Genomic DNA, 17384 nt, shown 5'->3' with positions numbered 1-17384 from the left:
AAATAGGAATGGGGAATGGTAAAGGAGAGGAGGGGAGTCAATTACTGGAAGTTGGAGAAATCGATGTTCATGCCATCAGGTTGGAGGCTACCCAGACGGAGTGTGGCCTCATTGTGGTCGTAGAGGAAGCCATGGACTTTCATGTTGGAATGGGAAGTGAAATTGAAATGGGTGGCCCACGGGAGATCCTGTATGCTTGGAGGTTGGCGGTTGGAGCATAGGTGCTCAGCGAAGTGGTCTATGAATATACATCGGGTCTCACCGATATCAGCAGGCCACATCAAGAGCACCAGATACAGTAGATAACCCAACAGACTCACAGATGAAGTGTTGCCTCAGCTGGAAGGACTTTTTGGGGCCCTGAATGGTAGTGAGGGAGGAGGTGTAGGGGCAGGTGTAGCACTTGTTCTTCTTGCAAGGATAAGTGCCAGGAGGGAGATCAGTGGGGTGGGACGAGTTGCCAAGGGAGTCATGTAGGGAGTGATCCCTGCAGAAAGTGGGGGGGGGGGGGGAAGGGAGGGGCGGAAAGATGTGCTTGGTGGTGTTATTCTAACTTCTTCCCCCTTCCTTTCCAGCCCTGTTGAAGGGTCTTGTCCCAATATGTCGACTGTTTATTCCCATCCATTGATGCTACCTGACCTGCTGAGCTCCACCAGCACATTGTGTGTATTTCTCTAGATTTCCAGCATCTGCAGGACCCCTTGTGGCTATTTAGCTAGGGTGCCTAAGATTTTTTCACGGTACTGTATTTGTCACATGGAGCAGAGAATGAGTTTGTAAATCTAGCAAAAGGCGCTGGGAATGGCAAGATTGGGGGCGCCGCAGGAGGGGTGTGCTGGGAAGGAGTGCTGGGTAGGGAGGTGGTGTGGGTGCAGACACACCCAGCCCTGAGACACCAGGCAAGGTAATTTGGTTCCAAACTATTGGTTGATCATTACAGAATGTCTCTCTGGTACTTCTGACTCCATCCCCTCTCCCTTCCCCTTTTTCCAACCATGATTCCCCTCTTCCTATCCCCATCCCACTCTCAGTCCACAAAGGAGACACATATTAGAATTAGGGGAGCTCTTTGAAACCTATTGAACGTCGTAAGGTCTTGACATAGTGATTGTGGAGAGGATGTTTCCTGTAGATGGAGAACATACAAACTCTTTACAGGCTGTGTTGGGAATTGAACCCAGGACGCTGGTACTGTAAGCACTACGCTACCTACCAATGGGGATCCCTGCTCTTTTGGTGAATGTAACTGGCAGCCTGTTCTTGGGGGCAAATGAGAACTCGCCAAAGGCTACTTCCGCTTGTTCCACCAGAGGCCGCTGAAGTTCAACATTCCTCTCTTGAGTCCAGGGTAGTTCAAAACAACCATGGCATCTCCAAATTACAACCATCTGAAATCAACCAACCAAACAAAATCTATGATTTTGCAGCATGAGTTACTTAGCCATTATGACTATTGTTGGGTTATTCATTTATTTACATATAACTGCTTTGGTAAGGACGACACGAGAGTGTAGTGGTTAGTACAATGCTTTATGGTACAAGCGACTCAGGTTCGATTCCTGACAATGCCTGTAAGAAGTTTGTACTTTCTTCCTGTGACCTCTTGGGTTTCCTCGAGGTGCTCTGGTTTCCTCCTGTAGTCCAGTGACGTACCGGTTGGTGGGTTAATTGGTCATTGTAAATTGTCCTGGATTAGGCTAAGATTAAATCGAGGGTTGCTGGGCAGTGTGGCTCGAAGGGCTGGAAGACCAATTGTAATAATTTAAATAACTAAATAAATAGCAAATAGATTTGAAATTATCTTCAATCATACTCCAGCAAAATTTAATAATGCTGAATTATTTAACTTTAATTTAACAAGACTAAGTGAAAACCTCTGGGCAATGGAATTTCATCTTCTAACAGGAAATTTATGTAAGATTATTGAATACAAAGTCATTGACTTTCTATAAGATTTGGGTATGGATTATGGGAGAAATAGCAAAGCAAATAGGACCATAAAGAATGGCTTGACTAGAGAAAGGAGGCTTCATAGTTTGGTGATGGGGAACCATGTTTGCACAGTATCTATGCACCAAACAGACAGGATATTTGGGTAAAGGTGTTGATTAGCAACCAGTCTATGAACAGATTAATTGATACTATTGTAGACTTTCCAGAAATGATTCACAACATCTAACCTATCAAAGTGAACCTTGCGCTATTAATAGAAAGCCTGTTCCAGTGAACATTTTACAGGTACTAGGTCAAAAGGAATGCTCAGTGCAAATACTGCAATGAATCATGTAGCAAATTATGTAAACCAGTCAACTTTAATGTTAGCCAAGCTAAACTGGAAGAATATTTGCAGTGTTTATGCTTCAAAGTTGCATCCTGACACTTTGTTAGATATGTATGACAAAGTACTCAAAGACATCTACACTTGCTAAACAGAGTATGGCATATAAATTTGTATCAGACCAGATGCAGAGCCAAGATGGTGTACTCTCTGAAGGGCCAGTTCAGAAGGAACTGAATAAGCTAGAACAAAACACTGTATTTATGAAAGCCAACAAATGTGATTGAGCAGTGACATTGGTGGTTGTGCCTAAGATGGACAAATGTGAAGAGTACAATGTCAAGTAAGTAAAATTATAGGGGAAGAAGAATATTTGCAAGTGACCTTGCAAGACTTGTACGTGGAGATAGCAGGATCTGACATTTTCAAAACATTGGGTCTCTCACATGTCTACCCGCATTGGAATATTGAGACAAAGTTTATCAATAGTACTTGGCCTTCGTAATGCATAGAAGGCTCTAACCATACTGAGAGTTATCCGATGGAAGCAAGTCTGTAAGACTCTGGTGAATAGAATTATACAATCAGTGGATCACTACTCGTGAACATAAGATGATCTATTAATTACCATGAACCCGGAGCTGGAAAACATTCTGATTTTTGGGTTGTTGGACCACAATGTGAAGTTGCAGGACAGCAAATGGGTAGTTTTCAAATGGGAAGTGGTGCACCTTTTATTTAATACACCAATGCACTAAAGCCAGAAAATATCATTTTTAAGCTTGGTGCAGTATTATGTGCAATTTCCTCCTGATCTTGTGATAGTTCTCAGGTAACTTCACCACATTGGGAAAAAATATAGAAGGTGGAAGTGGAATCAAGAGCACCCAAGTGCAAGAAAATGTAAGAAAATGTTACTTAGGAAGTTCTTCTTATCCATTATGGTGTTGCATGCAAATTAATGTTGGCACATGATATGAGAAGTCATTCTGCAAATGTGGTAATTATTCATCCCTTTAAGGTATCCAAATGCTATTGCTTGTTAGATTACTACAAATAACATATGCATTTAGGGATCAACTGAGAAAAAAGTACTTGGAATAATGTTAGGAATTAAGAAATCCCATCAGGTTTATCCTAGCAATAAATCATAAGCCAGTATCACCATTATTAGCTTGCAAATCAGTGTTACCATCTACCACAGCAGTGCAATGCAGAGAAGGGCAATTCTTCTCATGACTATTCACATGTAGAAGTTCTGATCAGGATATCATTATAAATGCTCTGTTACAATTCACATGCGAACACAGCAAAGTTGGAAGTGAAAATGCGATCTATGTATTTAATAGGTCAATGAGAACTTTCCAGTGATTGAGTCTGAAATTGCATACAAGACCAAGAAAAGGGACTGTGAGCAGCTATTTGAAGGATGGATAGGATTTGACTAGTGCACAGAGAAAGAACTGAAATCACAATTGTGCCAATGAGTTGTCATTGTGAAGAGAGGTAGATTATTAGGTCATGCATAGATAATACTCCTGTTGCCAGAGAATGAAACCAATTGTTTGCATGTAGATCCCATGTGGATAGTGACCTAGAATCATGAGAAAATGGACTACTTGCTAAAGCCAGAATGCCCATCCCAGACCTTTTGAAAATGAACCTGTTGGCATGTAGATGAAACTATGTATTAGACAATGGCTGGTCAATTCCTAGAAGATGCACAGAACAGCTCCTGATACTGTGAAAATCAAAAATTGCAGATGCTGGATATCTGGGGGTAGGGGTGGGACAAAAAAGTACTAATGACATTCAGTGCGTCAGGTAGCATCTATGAGAAGAGAAACGGACTGTGGACATCTTCGTCAGGACAGAACCTGCTGAGTGATGCCAACGATTTCTGTCTATGTTATGGTGCACACATCCATAACTTCGGTATCATGTTCAAGCACATTTTCCTTCGAAAATTCAAGCAAAGCAGTGGAATCAAAATCATCAGTGTGACAATAGATCGGAAAGAACCGTTTTATTAAATGTTTTCTTCTGTCCTCTTCCAACACCTGCCCACTTCCCACCAGGTTTAGTTCACACATGTGGAACTTGGGAATTTTAGAAAAGGTTTGAAAAACATTTGATTAACAAAACACAAAGATCAAATGTTGTCTGCATGAACCAACTCAGAATGGTAAACCACTTGGTTGTGAAATTCACTCTGAGTTAGATCTAAATTTAACAGCAAAAAATACATTTCAGGAAAGGAAGATGACTGAAATAGGCTTATAATTTGTTCATTAAATGCAATTTAGATAATATGCTTCTATCTTGCTGTGTTCTTAAAAGGGAACACCATAGAATAAGGTTAAGTGTATCTTTAAGCATAAACATGTTTCTTCTGCATCTTGTGTGTTTGCATTGAGATGCTATCGGGCAATACCGTAACTTGGTGTTTTTCATTCTCTCAACAGTGTAATGTTGGCACAGACCTTCAGTCTGCTGAAGTTCGTAAAGGCTTGACATAGAAATAGTTTAAGTAGCATAGAGTTTAGTTCAATGCTATTACAGTTCAGAGTGTTGGAGTTCAGAGTTCAGTCCGCATCCTCTGTAAAGAGTCTCTGTACATCCTCCCTGTGGAATGCATGTGTTTTCTCCAGATCCCACATTCCAAAGACCTACCGGGGAGGTTAATTGGTCATTGTATATTGCCCCCTGATTAAGTTAGGGTTAAATTGGGGTTGTCAGGGGTTGCTTAGTGGTGAGGCTTGATGGGCAGGAAGGGCCAAATTGGCACTGTATCTCTTAATAAATAAGTATGCTGCCTGACAAATATAACCTCTGGATATATGTGTGGCCTCAATGCATTAACAAAGGTATTACAACATTCTCCACACTCTGTATATTGAAATTGGTTGTCAAAAGTAAAGTTAAATACTTTTGACTTAAATCAATTGCGATTGAACACATTTTCCACAATAGCTGAAGTGGAAACAGGATAATATTTAACTGAACCATATTAGTGTTAAGCACTACGTTCTAGATTAATCATTAGCATCAACACAGAAGGTTATGAAGTTTACAGGTAGAGGGTGTGAAAGGATGTGATGTATCTTTTTCCCCAACTTGTTTGGCCAATTATGGTCATCCAATCAGCTTGGTCTCTGGAGGCAATGTTAACAATGTGAGTGCATAATTATGTGTTGGAACCTCTTTGCTCATGAATTAACATCTGTGTTTCCGATGTAACAACAGTTACCAAATTTCAACAGTTCTTTGTTGGCTATAAAACAATTTGGGAACCCCAAGAGTTTTGAAAGCTTTTAGTTTTATTTCTAAGTTAATTAGGAAAACCCTTAAAGTTGTTGCAGTTCCTGATATTCAGAGAGTGTGACTAAGACTAAGATTAGTGAAAGTTTGCTTTACATATTGTTTTTTAATTCACTGTTCAGCTGTTGATTCTGGTTTGACTTGTTCTCAAAACCGCTTTTGGTCTGTTTTTCAGGGGACTATTTTCTTGCCTGGAAATAATGTCACCGAACATTCATATAATGGAGATGAGTCTAGGAAATTCCTTTTTGAAATCGTTCCAGGTATGAAAAACACTTCCTCTAATTCTGATGAGCCAAGTTTATTTTCATTTGCACAAATGCCTATATGCACAAACTTACTTGCAGCACCATCACAGGCACATAGCATTAGAGATACAACAATCAAATGTAAATTAAACATAAATTATACTAAGTTATACAAAGAACAAGTATAACAAAAATGTCTATTATCATACAGTATGGTAATGGTGTTGCTTCAATAAGGTAGTAATTAGGGGTGCGCATGCTGGTTCAGGAACTAAATGGTCAAACTGTATTTGAGCATGCTCTTGGCCATAACAAGTTCACTTCATTTCCAAGGTGCTACAGAGAAATAGAGAGGAGAGGGGAAAGATCTCAGCAGGTTGTCTGGGGAGTAATTCTCCTGCTTGAGTCTCAGTGTGAGATGCTGTTCTTCACGTGGGTAGCTCTTATTGAAATCTTTCACCTACTGCAGCCAAAGCAGCAACTTCAAAGCAGGGTACGCAGCACATTGAGTTCCATATGTCAACCCTAGCAGGTATGGGAAGTGAGAGGGGTTCTACTTCTTCAATATCCAGCTAGTACTTGACTGATGAACTTTGAAATTTAGATAAATAACTAAATTATCACCAGATTTAGTCACTGGAAATGGGAAATGAATGATAAAGATAATGAACTTCCTCATAATGTAATGAGATTTCAGATCTCAAAGTTTAAAGTAAATTTATAGACAATAGACCATAGACAATAGGTGCAGGAGTAGGCCATTCGGCCCTTCAAGCCAGCACCGCCATTCACTGTGATCATGGCTGATCATCCACAATCAGTATCCAGTTCCTGCCTTATCCCCATAACCTTTGATTCCGCTTTATCAAAGCACATATTATATATATAGGCATCTGTTAGTCTCATGAGGCCATAGATTTGCGCCTTGGAAAGTTTCCAGAGTGCAAGCCTGGGCAAGGTTGTATGGAAGACCGGCAGTTGCCCATGCTGCAAGTCTCCCCTCTCCTCACCACCAATGTTGTCCAAGGGAAGGGCATTAGGACCCATACAGCTTGGCACCGGTGTCATCACAGAACAATATGTGGTTAAGTGCCTTGCTCAAGGACACACACGCTGCCTCAGCCAAGGCTTGAACTAGTGACCTTCAGATCACTAGACGAATGCCTTAACCACTTGGCCATGTGCCAACACAAAGCACATATATGTCACCATATACTATCCTCAGATGCATTTATTTGTAAACATTCATAGTAACTAGAAAGAAACACAATGGAATCAGTAAAAAAAAAAGACCACAGGTGACAGACAGCCAGTGTGCAAAAAGACAACAAACTGCAAATACAAAAAGAAAAGGAAATAATAATAATAAATTAATTAACCAATAAATATGAAGAACATGAGTTCTAGAGTCCTTGACAGTGAGTCCATAGATTGTGGAATCCATTCAGTGTTGAGTTGAGGGAGGAAATACCCTTTGGTTCAAGACCCTGATGGTTGAGGGGGTAATAATTGTTCCTGAACATGGGGGAGTGGAACTTCATACTCTTGTATTTCCTTCCTGAGGCAGCAGCAAGAAGAGAGCATGACCTGGATGGTGGGGGTCATTGGTGATGGATCAAAGTTCAAAGTAAATTTACTATCAAAGTACATATATGTCACTGTATACAGCCCAGAGATTCATTTTCTTGTGGGCATACTCAATAAATCCAAGAAACACAATAGAATCAATGAAAGGCTGCACCCAACAGGACGGACAAACAACCAATGTGCAGAAGACAATAAACTGCAAATAAAAAAGTAATAATAACAATAAATAGATAAGCAATAAATATTGAGAACATAAGACGAAAGGTCCTTGAAAGTGACTGCATAGGTTGTGGGAACAGTTCAGTGAGGTTCAGGGCAAGGAAGTTGAGTGAAGGTATCCCCTCTGGTTCAAGAGCCCGATTGTTGATATTAAATAGCTGTTTCTGAACCTAGTGGTGTGGGTCCTGAGGCTCCTGTACCACCTGCCTGATGGCAGTAGTGAGAAGAGAGCATGGCCTGGGTTGTGGGGGTCCTCGGTGATGGATGCTGCTTTCTAACGGCAGCATTTCTTGTAGGTGTGCTCAATGGTGGGGAGGGCTTTACCCGTGATGGACTGGACCACTTGGCCAGCCAGATTTTCAATCTGCCTCCTATACGCTGACTTGTCACAACCTTTGCTTCGGCCAACGACAGCAGTGTTGTCAGCAAACCTAAAAATGGCAATGGAACTGTCATAAGTCTCCCAGCCTCACAGACGTAAGTATAAGGTGAATATAGCTGGGGGCTAAGTGTACAACTTTGTTCATTAAATAAGAATTATGTTTTCCTTTGTGTTATTGTATTTTCTGGAAGATCTTTATCCGGTGTGCTTTCAGAGGCGTTCAGTGAAAAAGAAGAACTAATTGTGATAAACAGATAATCTAAAAATACTTTCCTAAATGCTTAAGTGGTTGAGTTGTCAGGAGATGATACAATTTAGCATATTGTGGGGAAGTAGCTGGGAGAACTAGAGCAGAAGAGCACGCAGTGGAAACAATAAAGACCTGCAAGCTACAGCTGGTGTCAAAGGGGAAGGAGCATTATGTGCCGGGGGTTCATGTGCAAGAAATGGGTTTTGCCTCCAATAAGCAGCTTGTGGCTGAAAGGTTGAATACCATCAGTTATACCATTCTCTTTATGCTGGCGGGGACGTTGTTCTGCACAATTCATGCCGAGAATTCTTCAGAGGTTTAGTTGTCTCTGGTGAATGTGTTGCTTTGGATGCTATTTTCTGTGTTATATTCCGCTCGTCCTGTGTTTCTCATCTTCCTCTTCTGATTCATCCAGCATATTAAAGCAAGTCTATCCAGCTGGACAGCTCTGTTCTGTATCACTGCTGCCATTACAGTACATGTTGTTAATATAAGTTCTAAAAGGGATCCAAGCACACCTACATTTTCTGAAGTTGGTATCAAAGAAGATTTGTCCTTCCCATCTAACCTGCCCCACCACCACTAGAAATAGCATTAATATAAAAATAATATGAATTTTTTATATAAGTATTTTGAGCCTGGAGACCAATACATTGGCTCAATACATCCACAAGGCATTCAAACACCATCAGCCTCCACTTTAAGCCCATCAACACATCAATTGCAGAAACCTTGGAAAAAGCTGCACAGGCTGCCATTAATACACACACGAGATTTGGTGAGAGTAGGAGAGGAGTTAGGGAATGCTGTGTTCATCAGAACCCGGCTGCAATGTGCTTTTTATTGTCTTAGTCACACACTTTGAGAGCCATGACAAACTCTGAGCCCAGAAAAGCTAAGCCTTATTAACATTCAAAAGTTGTGGTCCGATCAAACTAATCAGACCCCAACTATATTTAAAGCAATGGGTTCAAAATAGACACTTGATTTAAATCTTGTCTTTGAAGTCATATTAACCTTTCTATTTACCTTAGATAGGTAAATTTACCTTTCTATTTACCTTTCATATTTACCTTTCTATTTACATCGTTACCTTAGAATCCAGCTGCCCCCTCCTCACAGATTTTCACTTAACATGTGCTGTACCTTTCCTGTATGTTCAGTTCTGATCTAAGTAAATGAGATCTGGAGATCAAAATGGCTTGAATCACGTGTGAATTACTGAGAACAGACCTTTGAAACCACTCAGATCTACTGATCGTCTTCTGTCAGCACCATGTATACACTCTCTTTAAGTGCATTTACTTTTACACACAGGAGACGGTAAGATATAGGAGCAGAATTAGGCCATTTGGCCAGTCGCGTCTGCTCCGCTATTTCTCCGTGGCTGATCCATTTTCCCTCTCAGCCTGGATCTCCCACCCTCTCCCCATATCCTTTCATGCCCTGACTAATCAAGAATCTATCAACCTCTGCCTTACATATACCCAATGACTTGGCCTCCACAGCCGCCTGTGACAACGAATTCCACAGATTCACCACTCACTGTCTAAAGAAATTCCTCCTCAGCTCCATTCTAAATCAACTTCCCTCTACTCTGAGGCTGTATCCTCTAGTCTTAGACTCTACGACCGTGGAAAACATCCTCTCCAAATCTGCTTTATCGAGACCTTTCAACATTCGATAGGTTGCAATGAGAATTCCACCCCCCCCCCATTCTTCTGAATTCCAGTGAGTACAGGCCCAGAGCCATCAAACACTCCTTTCAATCCTTGTTAATACTATGAAGTACTCAGCTGTAGCAATTTGTGGAATTAGTTTCTACCCAAGTGTTGACCTCTTCAGTAGAGAGCATGGAGAAATATATAGGACTGATATGACATGGGCAAATTAAGCAGTGTTAGAAAGATCTTCCTAATGACCAAGATTTTTTATACTTTTAGTTAGAAATCAACTGGCTTGCACAGCACAGGTTGTCATTTTGCTTAAGAAGCTTTGAAAATTCTTCACTGATGATGGGAGTTGGCAGTAGACATTAATAATCAGCCATGAGTTGCTCAGGTGAATCAAAGTGTTAAGTTTATTGGATAGTTCCTGTTGTAATGACATTGTGTTTGCTGAGCACAAAATTCTAAACTCAAACAAAGATCATAAGCCCAAACGGATATAAATAGTGCTTTCATGAGTACTCCCACTATTATACTGCAACTACCCAATCTTCAAAAACTAGTTTACTTACCTGTTTATTCTCCAGGATCAGTTTAGGTGCCAATACCTATTACTATTTGAGTGGTAAGACCCCTCTCCCTACCAAGAAGGTACTTCCAACTACAAAGTAGTTTAAAACACAGTTCATTTATTTTCACTGAAACACATTCAAATCCAAAGAAAATTCTTAAAACACATTTAAAACTCAGAAGGTTTCCATTTTTAAACATTACTAAATTCTCAGAGGATTTCTATCTTATAAAACATTTCCAAATTACAAACCATTTCTAAAACACTAAGATTTTCTGAACACAAAACATTAAGCACAAAGCATAAAGTATATCTCAAGCATAAAGCATTTCCAATGCACAGATACAATACCTATAAAGCAGGGGCTTCCAACCTCTTTTCAGCCTTGGACCTCCACCATTAACCAAGGGGTCCATGGACGCCAGATTGGGATTCCCTGCTATAAACTAAAAAGACATACCAAAAGTTGCAGATGAACGACTCATCTGTCGCAGAAACTAAAGCTGGAAGGATGGATTCTCGTTCACCTCGTGCTTTCTTCATGTTTCTTCTTGATGTCCCTAACCCCACTCCTAATAAGCCTGAACTGCTGTCTGCACTTATACAGTTTCTCTTCCACTTGGGTGACTTAACACACATCTACTATTTCCTCAGATAGTCTTTTAAAATAAATGATCTAAAAGCATTTTTGAAGACATGGACCTCAACAAAGGATGTAAATACTGTGATGCTAACTTTAGAACATTAAACCTTCCAACTATCAACACATTTGTTATTTGATATGCTAACTGATACAATTCATCTATGCTGCAAGCTTCCTTGAACTAAGCAACTTAAAGTCAGCTTGTCTGTTTGAAACAACCCAAATTAAATAACTCTTTGTCTTACTCTGCAACTCTTGGGCAATAAAGCAGGTGTAATGAGCTAGCTGATTACTGCCTACCACTTGCATTCTAAGAACTGAACGCTGACTTTATTTATGACCAGAAACTAAACAGCTTAGTTGGAAGGTTACTTACAGCTGTTTTTGATCATACAAGTGGCAGATTCTGTGTTTTTATAAAGTAAGCTTAGCAAAAATGAGACGTCCTGTCCCAGGACAGTGAATATCCACCTCACTGTTGTTACGTACCCCGTAACTGGGTTGCCAAACCAGCAGAAATGGATCACTCAGTTGGAGTCTGGATTACTGGAACTAAAAAAGTTTTATTAAAGAAATAAGCAACACAGTACTCTAATCAAAAGGATAATAAATACAACAGTTCAGCAATGATAAACACACATGTACACAGAACTAGAATAATAGGATCAATCAAGCTCTATCGTCATCTAGAGGTAAATGACCAGTTTCAAAGTGACGCAAAGTTCAGTTCAATTGAGTTCAGTTCAGTTCACAGCAATCACTGCCGTGCTGGTGGACAGGGGGGGAAAGGAGAGAGAGGGGGAAAGCGAATGAATATTCAAAACAGCTTCCACACAGACCTTCAATATTCCTCGCAGTCAGCTTTCGGGCGAGCCCTTTGTAATGTCTTCTGAGGTCACCGACTGTGACCCCTCTGTTTCAGATACGATCATTCCTCAGCGGTGAACCCGGCACCCAGGGAAGGACAGACACACACCAGGTTCCCGCCGATCGTACCTTTCCACCCTGTGCGTCTCTGGCTTGGCCCCGCGACCAGCCCTCCAAAAACTCCCACCGACTTGTGGGAGGTCCACCGCTTCCAGGGTCTCGTTACCTCGTGGTGTCGTGTGTGTCCTGCCTTAACGAACCTGTCCCTTTTTATCCCCCTGCTGGGGTATCACCTGTCCATCACACTTCAAACAGTTCAGGGTTCAAAAAGGAGCCGGTCTTGACAGTTCTCAGACCAGTGTCTCCTTCCGTTAAACTCTCTCGTCTCTTCATTAACATTTCCAAATGCTGCTCCATTGTCTTCCTTATCTCTCTTTCTCCTGAAGACAGGTGGCAGATCAACTGCTGATCCCACTAGTGCCAGCACAGGACAGTTAACATCTTAGTCTATGTGTACTTTTTGTAACCCTCTTTCGTCACACCCCTCACCTTTAAGGATTTTTACCGGGGTAAAAATTACAAACATGAGTACATTATTAGATACACACAAATATACATCTTCATCAGCTATTTGGCTAATACAGAGAATTTTAAGTTGTCAACACCTTGACAGACAGTCAGCAATCACATTTTCCGTTCCTTTTATATGTGTAATTTTTAATAATCCTCTAAACCAGGCTCCAACTTAGCCACTTCATAGTGCCCGAAAACACTGATGAATTGTGATCAGTGTAACCTCTCACTGGGTTTCGTCCCGGACCATGATAACAAGGTTCGTCCCATCCCGACTTAGTTTTCTTTCGCAAGGGCTTAGTAGGAGGGGGAGGGGTAGTACCCGCAAAGTTATTGCAAAACTTCCTACAGTACCCCACCATCTCCAAGAGCCTTCTGAGGGCCCTCTTGTCTGTCGGAGTTGGGATGTCAGAGATAGCCCGCACCTTAGCTTGCATCGCTGCCAGCTGCCCGTGTTACCACAATTCCCAGATAAGTGACCTTCGTGTGGCCGAACTCATTTTTTTCAAGGTTCACTATCAAGCTGGCTGCAGACAGCTGTATTACATCGCCAATATACACTTCTGTGTTCATTAGCCCTTTCGTCACTGAATTACTCATTCTATAGGAGTGTTGTTCACTAGGCTGGCCTAGCGTGATAAACACCACCCAACGTCCCAGTTCTTTGCTTCGCCTCGGGACAATCAAACACACGTGTGCGAGCCGTTTAATTAATTCTCCTAAAGAGTCGCTTTGTTCGGGGATTAAGGGAGAGACCTTATCAGCAGAGCTGGCCAAAACAATAGCCTTCTCCCATCTGGTCGATACCATACTCATCTTTTCAAAATTTTTTTTTTCTTATCAGGGGAACCCTAGCTTCATTGATTTCCGCGCTAACACCGACTAGGTTTGTTAGCATTACAAAAGCCTGTGACCGTTTCAGTTTGCGTCTGCCATAATCAATAGCATCCTTCCTCCTGTGCAGCCAGTAAACCTCTTTCATGATTCCGCTGACTGTTTCCTTCAGCACCTCAAAATGTCCACCGAGGGGTACCTTGTGGGCCAGGTTAAAAATCTCATCCTCGGAGATTTTTGGCACCATCCCCCATTCCTCATCTGCGGTACTTGGTCTCCCTTCCTTCCTTAGCACCTCCCCCTTCACACCATAGCCTACTGGCTCTCTTCCTAACTCTGTTTCACAGCGAGCTGTTTCCTCGTCTCGCTCCTGTGCCTGTATAAAGTCCTTCCTTTCTAATGATAAATCTCCCTTAATTTCCCCACTTCCTCCTGTTTCATTACGCTCCTTCTTTTCACTTTCTACCCCCTCCTTGTACAAGGCTGGCAGAAACATCTCAGCTAACTTTATATCAGCCTCTACAGCCCTCCTCGACATCCGCCGAGTTACTGTGCAAATGGGATAAACCTGCGAGTCCATGGGCGGGGCCTCAATGCTGGCAGGCTGACTTGTCAATCTCACGGCTGGGAACACAAGTCCCCCTGTGAGGTCATTACCGAATAAGACTTTCATCGGTAATTCGGGCCTCACCCCGATCGTGACTAGTCCAGAGACCAAGTTGCTTTGTAGGTGTACCTGGTGCAAAGGGACTGCCTCTGTCCCTTCCCCAATACCTTTGACCTTGACCTCCCCAGTCTGGGTCTCTGAACTAAACTCTAATACACTCTTCAATATCAATGACTGACACGCTCCCGTGTCTCTCCAGATCCGCACTGGAACTGGGTTTAACCCCCCCCCTTCACCGACACCAATCCGGCCAAGATAAACCTCTCGCGCCCTTCCTGAACTTTGGCAGACCTTTCCTCTCCTAGCGGTTCGTTTACCAGCTCGATACAGCCAGTCGAAATCGCTGTTTTTCCTTTCCCCGTCTCCTTCTTTGGGGCAAAGCACCTGGACGCAGAGTGTCCGACTTTCCCACAATTATAACAGACGACCCCAGGAGACTTCCTACCAGACTGCTCCCGGTCTACCTTATCCTTCTCACTAGTCCCCGGCTTATTTTCTGACTTTTCTTGCGGACTCTCCCCGCCATCCTGACTACCCTTCTGGTAGCCTTTACTCGGGGCAAACTTCATTTTATGCGTCAACGCGTACTCATCCGCTAACTTAGCAGTTGCGGCTAACGTGGCTGCCTCTTTCTCATCTAGGTAGGGTCTCATACCCTCAGGGACACAACCTTTAAACTGCTCAATCAGGATCAGCTGTAGCAGTCTGTCATAATCCCCCTCTACCCCCTTCGAGGCGCACCAACGCTCACAATATGTCTGTATCTCACGGGCAAACTCTAAATAAGTGTGGTCCCACTGCTTCCTCGCATTCCAGAACCTCTGCCGGTATGCCTCCAGGACCAACTCATAAATCCTGAGGATGGCCTCTTTCACCACCTCATACCTCTGGGCATCTTCTGCGGACAAAGCTGAGTAAGCTTGTTGGGCTTTCCCTTTTAGTACACTCTGAAGCAAAACAGCCCACTTATCCCTCGGCCAGTCCTGACTTGTAGCAACTTTTTCGAAATGGAGAAAGTACCGATCCACATCGGTATCGTCAAATGGGGGAAACCAGCCTAACCTCCTGGGTCACCCGGAACCCTCCACCTTGGTTCGGCACGGGCCCCTGCTCTGCCATCATCTTTCTCCAGCTCAAATTCCCTTTCCCTCTGCCTCTCTTCTCACTCCAACTGTCTGTCCCTCTCTTCTCGTTCTAACTGTCTCTCTCTCTCCTGCCTTTCTAACTGCTTCTCTTCGTGTTCTAGCTGCCGTACCTGAAACTCGTGCTCGAGTCTCAGTTTTTCAATCTGCACCTGTACTGCGTCTCCACCAGGTTTTCCAATAGACACCACCTCCAGCTCCCCTTGGGGAAATACACCTTTAGATACATAGTGCTCTACGATAGCTCTGTGTATCTCCTCTCTCCTCATTGTTGACTTTCCCTTAACAAGATTCAACCGTTTAGCCACAGCTGCCAATTCCGCTTTCCTGGCATCCTCTAATGCCTCCAAGGTCGGCGCCTTTAGAAATTCCTCAATCTCCATTTCTGCTGTTTGCCTTTTCTTTCTTTTGGGAATTTTAACCCAATCAATTTACTCCGTCCCAAATTTAGCGTTCAAAATCCCGGACGAGAACCCCACTTATGTTACGTACCCCATAACTGGGTTGCCAAACCAGCAGAAATGGATAACTCAGTTGGAGTCTGGATTACTGGAACTAAGAAAGTTTTATTAAAGAAATAAGCAACACAGTACTCTAATCAAAAGGATAATAAATACAACAGTTCAGCAATGATAAACACACACGTACACAGAACTAGGATAACAGGATCAATCAAGCTCTATCGTCGTCTAGGGGTAAATGACCAGTTTCAAAGTGACGCAAAGTTCAGTTCAATTGAGTTCAGTTCAGTTCACAGTAATCACTGCCGTGCCGGTGGACGGGGGGGGAAGGAGAGAGAAGGCGAAAGTGAATGAATATTCAAAACAGCTTCCACACAGACCTTCAATATTCCTCGCAGTCAGCTTTCGGGCGAGCCCTTTGTAATGCCTTCTGAGGTCACCGACTGTGACCCCTCTGTTTCAGATACGATCGTTCCTCAGCGGTGAACCCGGCACCCAGGGAAGGGCGGACACACACCAGGTTCCCGCCGATCGTACCTTTCCACCCTCTGCGTCTCTGGCTTGGTCCCGCGACCAGCCCTCCAAAAGCTCCCACCGACTTGTTGGAGGCGCACTGCTTCCAGGGTCTCTTTACCTCGTGGTGTTGTGTGTGTCCTGCCTTAGCGAACCTGTCCCTTTTTATCCCCCTGCTGGGGTATCACCTGTTCATCACACTTCAAACAGTTCAGGGTTCAAAAAGGAGCCAATCTTGACAGTTCTCAGACCGGTGTCTCCTTCCGTTAAACTCTCTCGCCTCTTCATTAACATTTCCAAATGCTGCTCCATTGTCTTCCTTATCTCTCTTTCTCCTGAAGACAGGTGGCAGATCAACTGCTGATCCCACTGATGCCAGCACAGGACAGTTAACACCTTAGTCTATGTGTACTTTTTGTAACCCTCTTTCGTCACACTGTAAAGAACAGTAAGGCTTGCAAAGGATAATGTTATCAGTTTAATTTTCTGGGACAAACCCTAGGATCAGTTCTGGTTTATTTATGATGTGGCAAAAATAAGCTTGCTATTTTAAAGGAGGTGTACCTTCTGTGGCCATAAAACTTCATCTGATGCCTCGGTGGAGTTTTGCTGCATTTTCATTTATAGTTAGTCTGCAATGGCTGCTGTCTGTACTTGTCAGTCATCTATAAGAAAGCCACGTGTGATTTCTTACTGTTGCTGTGAATTAGTATGTATAAGTGAGATGGGAATAATTGAAAGCTGCTTGAAACATTTTGATTTAAAACTGAATGTGCTTATCGATTGTCAGTGAAATACTCCACTGCGGTAGCAAAGCAGTGAACATGTCAAAGATAGTTAGGAAGCCCTATGAATAACTACAAAAGTGATAAAGGAACAATCTCACGTGTCTTGTTCCCTAATAGCCTTGTGCTAGCTGAGATTCAACACTAAGGTATTGGAAGAGCTTCTGAGCTGGATCTAGAGAGGGTATAATGATGACACTAGGTTCATGAGATAGGGAGAGTCCTTCAGCCTGAATGAATAGCCCAAAATATTTTTTATTAGTTACGTTTGGTTCTTTTGATAGTCACGAGCCATGTTTCATCATGCAGAGTGTAATGGTTGTGGTAACAGAAATTTAGTGAACAATTGTAATTCAAACACATTGTAATTGGGCTC

At 42.6% G+C, this 17384-nt stretch overlaps 1 protein-coding gene across 2 annotated transcripts in view; it reads left to right on the top strand.

Moving 5' to 3' along the window:
- The window catches only part of arhgap24 (Rho GTPase activating protein 24), a 471388-nt gene that overhangs the window by 216670 nt on the left and 237334 nt on the right, over positions 1-17384 (top strand). For both annotated transcript variants that reach the window (XM_072253124.1, XM_072253125.1), the window contains exon 3: positions 5775-5862. In XM_072253124.1, coding sequence (XP_072109225.1) covers positions 5775-5862 — 88 coding nt within the window. The remainder of the gene's footprint in view (positions 1-5774; positions 5863-17384) is intronic.

This window comes from Mobula birostris, chromosome 3, assembly GCF_030028105.1.
Source record: "Mobula birostris isolate sMobBir1 chromosome 3, sMobBir1.hap1, whole genome shotgun sequence".
Lineage (NCBI taxonomy): Eukaryota > Metazoa > Chordata > Chondrichthyes > Myliobatiformes > Myliobatidae > Mobula > Mobula birostris.
This window is presented reverse-complemented; position numbering and strand designations above follow the sequence as displayed.